Here is a 7,752-nt window from a genome sequence, read left to right as displayed (position 1 = left end):
AGCAGTGGTCACCTGGCCTGTCTCAGCTGCAGCTCAGCAGACAATGAGTTGCCCAGTGCCAGAACGTCCCCAGTGCCCACGAGGCTCATCCCTCACCAGAAACCACCCCACAGCACCCTCTCCCAACAGGAATGTCCCCCCACCTTTGCTCAGAAGTGATACCAGGTAGCTTCCAACACCATCTGAAGCCTGAGGTGACAGCCACCACTTGTGCTGTGCAGCACACCTTCACCAGCAGCACTGGCTGCTGTGCTACCAGGAGACAGGGAGAAAGTAAGGGATGCCAGGGACCTGAGTCCTGGAAGCCCATCTCCCTCTTCCCTGACATACCACATTCAAATCTCTGACGAGCTCTTCTTTCACAGAACCTGTACCTCAACAGAGGAAGTAATTTATAGATGTCTCCCCTGACAAGGAGAACAGGGGACTGAAGAGACATGTCTGCCTGCAATGACAGTTCTGTTGCAGAGCTACAAATAGATCCCAGCTTTCCCTGAGACACACGCAGAACTTCCTACAGCACAGGAAATCCAGGTCATACACACAGACGAGTATCAATATAAGAGAATCTTCTTTCCCATTGTATTTCCTTCCCAAAACTACAGGTGATCAGGTCATGCCACTTGAGAAGCACTTGCAGACCAACCGTTTCTAAAAGCAAGCGAAGAACCGCAGCCCTGCTCTCACGTCAGAGTGACAAACCTTTGCAAAACGATTCGCTTCCCTCCCCTCCCACTCAAGAGTTTCAAAAAACACTTCGTTCAAAAGCAGCTCTTTAAAGAGGTTATATAATAAGTGATTTGCACCACGAGGCTGGCTAGTTTTAGCCCAGCTACTTAGATCATAGTTGGATTTATCTCCCAGCTGGCTGGCAGACTCACACCCAGTGACGGCCCCACGGGCAGGGGATGCTCCCGGCCATCGCACTTCCCGGCCAGGAGAGTCAGTACCACAGTGCTCTGCTGGTTTTGCCTATTCAGTAACAAGCTCTGCTGTTGTATCTGTCCAATTCCAGTTCCCAGACAGGAAGGAAAGTGGGCAGTGCTTGAAGATTCTTACTTTTTTCACAGATCGTGGTTATGTTTAACATGCTCCATGCTCGTAGCAGCCAAAAAGCCATTTGCAGCAGCACCGGGCTCCCCAGGGGCCAATCTCGGCACAAAGAACCCTTGCTGAAAGTTTAGTGAGGTCATACGTCTGGCAAATGTAATGGCAACAAATTAAACTACTTTTTTAAGAACTTGGCTTCCATCGTGCCTTGGAGATCCAAAACAAAATCTTTAACTCTTCGTAGCCCCCACTCCCCCTGCACAGAGCTCCCCACAAGTGGTTTTCAAGACAGGGTATGTCCTCATGCAGTGCAGAGGCCATGGGAGCCCGAGTACAAACAACGTGCTCCTCCTCACTTGGCTGTTTTACTGCTCCCTGAGTTAAGGGCTTCACAAACTGGACACTGCAGATGTGCCCAAGTCAAGAAAAAAAAAAAAAAAAAGATAATGATTATAAAAATAGAAGTGGATTTAACCCACTCTGGAGGCTGTTCTCTCCCCAGTGCTCAAAAACCATGGTGCTTAGTGGATAAAGCAGGAGCCTCAGGAAAAGACAGGCAATAGGATTTGGGCTCCTCAGATATTTTCTTTTTTTTTTTTTTTTGAGGTTATTGCTCAATGTTTAAGCACAAGGATTAAAACGTAACCCTTGTATTTTCCAAACATTGCCTGCCTCTCAAGCAATAGCCACCCCATAGAAGTTGCTGGTACATTTGAAGTCCTGATATCCTACTCCAGGTAAGAGGCTGTAAGGGGGGAGGAATGAAGAGGGTGCAAGTTGCTGAGATTTGGGACAAGGAAATGCTTGAGGTAGACAGCACTGTCAGAAGAAATTCCTTTCAGATTACCTTTCTTGCCACCTAAATCATACAGAGGTCGTTAGGGTGGGTATGGGAAGTCAGGAGGAGAGGGAATCCAAATTATCTCTACAACAACATTGAACAAGAAGTTGAGCCCAGAAGAGCAACTTCCCCAAAGTGCTGTTTTTGGCTAGGGTAGGGTTAATTCTTTTTCCCAGTAGCTAGTATGGGCCTGCTCTGGAATTGTGCTGGAAACAGCACTGGTGACTCAGGGATGCTTCAGTTGTTGCTGAGCAGTGACTACACTGAGTCAAGGCCTTTTCTGCTTGTCACTCCACCAGGGAGGAGGCACAAGGAGCTGGGAGGGGACCCAGCCAGGAGAGCTGACCCCAACTGACCCAAGGGGGTCAGCAAACAAAACTAGGGAAAGAAGAAGAAAAGGGGGGACATTCAGAGTGACGGTATTTGTCTTCCCAAGTCACTGCTATGGACGATGGAGCCCTGCTGTCTTGGGGATGGCTGAACACCTGCCTGCCCATGGGAAGTGGTGAATTAATTCCTTGTTTTGCTTTGCTTGTGGATTGTGCTTACCTGTTCGACTGCCTTTATCCTAACCCACAAGTTGTCACTTTTACCCTTCTGCTTCTCTCCCCTGTCCCACTATGAGGGAGTGAGCGAGGCACTGTGTGGGGATTAGTCGCAGGCTGGGGTTAAGCCACAACATCCTACATCCCTCTGGCTTGCCCAAAGCACCTGACCACTTCATCAGCTGTTGAAGCACAACTGAGTCTTTCAAATGGATTCACTCAGAGCATCTGAAAAGAAAAAGGCGTCTGTACCAACTGCACCCAGAAGCGGCACCTCTGGGCACACACCAAGTGTGTCATTTGTGTTGCCATCCTCTCTGAAATGCCAGATACAAATTGCTTCTGTGGTCTCTAAGACATTAGAAACTACACATTAAAAGGATGCAAAGGCTATTTTTAAAGTTAAGCTTAAAAACTCATGGTGGAATGCTTAAACTTTCCTATCCCGTTCAAACCTCCATTCCAAAGGCCAGTCCATAACATTGAAGATCAAGTTGAAGGTTTAGGCTCTTGCATCTGACCTTTGTCATCACTTCAGCAGCAGCAGATCAGGGAAGAAACTGCCTTTTCCCAGTGGTAAACTGGCCACAGATACCTTTGAGTCCCCTCCTCCCCACCCATCCCCATCCCCACCTAAACTCATTTCAATGAAAATTATGTCAGTCTCAGCAGAAAGCCACTGAAAGCTTAGAGCAAGAGCACAGAATATCACCAGTGAATTGATTCCATTAGAGCAATCTGAGGGAAAAAAATGATTTATCAGACTAAGAGCTTGGAAACAGAAAACAAAGTCTGTGGCAGAGAGAAACTCATCATCAACCAAGCATGGAAATGAGAAAGCTCTCAGCCTCCTGCAAATGAAGGAGTGAAATATTGTGATAAAGCCAGAAAGGGTTTCTTAGAGATGAACGAAGTACCAGGAGGGAAGGAGACCAGCAGCTTCCTGGTGCCAGCAGGGAAACAGCCAGTCCTCAGGCAAGAATCCTGAGTACCCACAGCACATGTGGAGATTGGCTCTGGAAGCTGTGAGAGGCTGGCAAGCAGTGGTGGCATGAGGGACCACCAAGGGCAGGGACTGAGGCACATCAGGCTGAGGAGACTGATCCGACAGTGTGAGGAGGGTTACATTAACCCCAAACTTCTCAAGTTCCTGCAGATCATTTCTCCAGGAATGCGGGTCACAGTTCATTGCAAGAAAGGAGACTTCCAGTGTGTATTAGCAGAAGAGGTGTTGGAGAACTGGATCTCCCAGAAGTCCAAATTCTTGTGCAGCTACATACTGAACACCTGCTAAAGCCCCAAAAAAGCCAGGAGTGATGAGGGGAGGAGGGCGCCAGTGATGAGCTATTCAACTGTGAAAACATCTGCAAAATGACCAAAAGTTAAAGGCAGTCCAGTATGAGAAGAGGGGAGTTCCACGATGGAGAAAACATTCCACTATTTGGTTGCCTTCCTCTCCCCTTCCCCTGCCTTTAATTTAAGAAGCAGACAAAGACAAAGCAAAATCCACTTGGAATCCACCCTGCATCTGACACACCAGGACCTCTCTTCCAGCCTCAAGCAGTTGTTTTCCATACACTGCACAAGGGAGCAGCTAAACCCCACCACTGGGTTTAACCCCCTCTGCACAAACACCACCCAGGGTCTCAACTGCCCTTTGTCAGATTTGCCAGGTACCACCAGGGACTTGGCTGAGACAGACCCTTCTCCATGTGCCAGCTGAGTCCCCCTCACCTGTTTTTTATGGTCTTAGAACAGAGGTGAACTACCACTGCCCACAATATCCTGAGAGCACTTTGCTTGTCACCTACAGCCAGCACACACCTCAGCAACAAGCCTAATACAGCCTGTGCCAGGCATTTGGCAACTCCAAGATGCTTGAACACTTCAAAACCGACTTAGCAGCACCAGGGATGGGAGAGGGGCGACCTTCCTGCTTAGTACTCAGTCCACACGCCGGCTGCTGTACCTCTGGGAAGCACAAGAGATCACAACTGTTATCCACCCTTATGAATAAAATATTCCTTTTATTTTAGTAAAGTAACAAAGCTATTTACAGATACAATAACTATACATTTCAAGTGAAAAATAGATTGTGCTCAAAATTGCTAAAGCAAGTCACACGCAGTCTGTTGGGAACGCAAACAACCTCAAACCTCCCAATACCACTCCTCTCAGGAAATCAGTTCGTTTTGTTCTGAATGATTTTCTGCTGATTCTCAAGACATTCCTTCAGCTTGTCTTCAGTGAGCGTCAGCCTCTGCTCCAGGATGGAAACTGTCTGCAAAACAAAGGGAAAGGTGCTGTTGAGCTGCTCACAGCGCCACGTTACACACTGTACTCTGAGTGAGCAATGGAATGCTAAATTCACAGGAGCATTGAGAGGTATTTCAGGGCCTGAACTCCAGTGTCAGCACTTTAGCAGGGCAGAGGACCACAGGACTTCAGAGAGGAGCAACAGAAAATGACAGGCGCAAAGTTCTCCTGCAGACATCACCAAATGATGCTTTTCAGCACTCGGTGCTTTCAGATGGGGCTCTGCATTTCCTTTCATGGACAGGTTCTGTCCTTCCACATTCATGAGGAAGTGGTCACTCCTCTGCTAACGAGACACACAGATTTTAAACAGTTTAGCCCAGTTGTAGCTCTGATTTTACTTACCTCTCTGCTTCCAACTCTTTCCTCCCTTCTCTGAATACTGTGGGTTTGCTGTAATTAAAACACTCAAAACTTGCTGGACAAACACAACGAGAGGCAAGAAAACCCTCCCAGCATAAGGGAGTGCAGCAGGTGGTGGAGGGGAACTGAAACTGCAAGTAGCAATATCTACTTCAACATAATGCCCACTTTTTTTTGTGTAATCCAGTTACCCCACAAAGGATTGTTCTATCTCTCTCCTCGAGCTGAAGTCATCATGTACAGGATGCACAGGAAGAACATTTTAACCACGTGGCAATAAAAGCTTCTGCTGAAAACCTTTTATTGATCACTCTGAGATAATCAGGGGCCCCAGCTATGCGCAACCACTTTCAGCTTCCAAAGACACCAGAATGGCTGATAATGGGCAGTGATGATTTAATGCTTTAATATCCATAAACTTATCAGCAACAATCAATAGCTTCACATTTTGGGCATTTTTACTGCATAAATAACATCCTCTGTTAAAAACAAAGGATGTTCAGAACCTTGGGCTTTAATAAAGTAATTCAAATAAACTTGGACAACCGCTGTTTGTATAGCAGTTATACATAGAAAGCCTTTTAATAGCGCATTTCGTAAGCACATCTCTAAGTGCCTGACAAAAGCAGGCAGGTCTCATTATCCCCATTTTACAGCTGGGGAAGCGAAAGCACAAAGAGAGGAAATAGCTTGGCTAAAGCCACTTGAGACTAAGAAAAGTCTCCTGTAAAATGATTTGGGGAATGAGACAAATAGTGGGGGAGAAAACAGGCGTAGTGCAAACAACAGCAGGCACTAAGGCAAAGCCATCTTGATCAACAAAGTCAGGAAGGGCTGTGCATCACAGCATTTACCATAATCCATCTTTTTTCCCTCCCCAAGCATAGTTCAAAGCTTATTTCTAATATATTTCTCATTTCTGACCTGTGGCAAGGCAGAAGAGTGCTGCTGCAGCTGTAGAAAGCATCACCTGAAAGAATGAAACCTGCATTGCCCAAATATTCCATGGGCTACAGCACCAGCTGCATTTAAGTTTTTTCCCTCCTCTATTGCCACCCCTTTGAGGCACAAGAACTGCAGTACACAAAGAACTAGAAGAAACGTTTTGGAGCCAGCAGGTAACATCCCAGATGCCCCAGAGCCAGCAGGAGCCCTCCTACATGTCCAAAGAGAGAGGACAACCTTTTTCACATCCAGCCATGCCACTGCCTAGTGACTGTCTTAGAGATCAGGAGCAAAGCTACTGAGGGCAGAACACAGCAGGCTGAATGTCTACCAGGCGTTTACAGCAAAGATTTTATCCTTCAAGCAACCAGACAGAGAATGAAAAGCAGTAGGGATCCTGGCTTTTCCATTTAAAAAATGAACTAGTAACTCAACACTCTGTTAAAAAGAGAGGGAATGAAACATTGCATCAAATTTCCTTTAGAAAGAGAATCAACTGAATTAACATCCTGGCCACACTGCCCTGCTAGAAGCAATGCCCAGATTACTCGTGGCTCCTCTGTTCCATGATTTACTGCCACCATGATCCCGTCGATACGAGTTAAGGGCTGTTACAGGCAGCACCGTGAGACTGAGCCCTCAGAAAGTGTTGGATTCGTGAGAAAGCTGGAGGGAAAATGTTTATTAGAATGGAAACTGCATGTAAGTATAAGCAGCAGACTTGCAGTAAGTATTTTTTGGAAACTAATTGTGGAAAAGCAGCAGTCAGAAATGAAATCCAGGAAGTCCAAAGTAGGAATCGATGACTACAGTCCATTTAGAGTTGGATATATGATGCCCAAAATAGACAGGGCATCTGACATCCCAGGAAGGTAAGGGAAAGCACAAATACTGCCCAGCTGCTATTAGTGCTACACTGTACCTTGCACAGAAAAGAAAGGCGCCTTTATTAGCAGCTGAGAGTTTTACAATATTTCCACGTTGCTATTTATAAAGCAAGTCCTTCTTGGGAGGCAAATGAAACAGCATCCATTCAACTCCTGCCTGCTTTTGGGATGGCTTTCCAAAGATAAGGAACCAACAGTTAAGCCAAGGAGGAAAGCAGTGTCAGCCAGGTTCAGGGAGGATTCACTGGAGCCAGGTTCACACTCTGTGGCAGGATCTGGGCTTCCTGTCGTGTCAGGAGCACAGTACGTGTCTCCATTACGCACCAGGGAGTAAATGCTGGATAATTTATTGAAGTCCTGGCTCAACTTGGCAGAAGGCTAACAGCTCAGGCTTAAACGAGAAAAAAAGATCAACCTATTTATTTTTTTAAGGAGTATTTCTGACATTACAGTAATGTACTGAGCATTACTACAGGCACCAGGAGAGAATACGGAACTTTTCACAGAAAAGAAAATTTAAATCACTTCAACCAACACTTCCTGCAACATTTGTCTTCATTTATCTTCACAGACTTAGCACAGAAAAAACCTGCTCTTCTCTTTGGGACGTTAATGGGAAAGTATGTAGGAAAAAAAAAAAGTTGCCTCCTATTTACTTTTTAAATTCTGGGGAATATTCAGCTCCACGCTCCCCCAGGACACCTAATCTGAGGCACCCAGTAGTCAAGCTTGCCTACCTGATGACAAGCCCCTTATGCTATTCCTCCATGTTATTTTTACTCCCTCAACCCAAATAACAGTGATC

The 7,752-nt window shown here is 46.1% G+C and overlaps 1 protein-coding gene across 5 annotated transcripts in view; it reads right to left on the bottom strand.

Moving 5' to 3' along the window:
* Positions 1 to 4,443: 4,443 nt before the first annotated feature.
* Positions 4,444 to 7,752, bottom strand: part of POC1A (POC1 centriolar protein A) — a 55,676-nt gene continuing 52,367 nt past the window's right edge. For all 5 annotated transcript variants that reach the window (XM_050312991.1, XM_050312988.1, XM_050312987.1 and 2 more), the window contains one exon: positions 4,444 to 4,717. In XM_050312991.1, the coding sequence (XP_050168948.1) occupies positions 4,619 to 4,717 (99 nt within the window). In that variant the 3' untranslated portion in view covers positions 4,444 to 4,618. The remainder of the gene's footprint in view (positions 4,718 to 7,752) is intronic.

Source organism: Myiozetetes cayanensis, unplaced genomic scaffold, assembly GCF_022539395.1.
Source record: "Myiozetetes cayanensis isolate MyiCay16 unplaced genomic scaffold, myiCay2020 scf18, whole genome shotgun sequence".
In the NCBI taxonomy this organism is placed as follows: Eukaryota; Metazoa; Chordata; class Aves; order Passeriformes; family Tyrannidae; genus Myiozetetes; species Myiozetetes cayanensis.
Note: the sequence above shows the minus strand (reverse complement) of the source record. Positions and strands in the feature narration are given on the sequence as shown.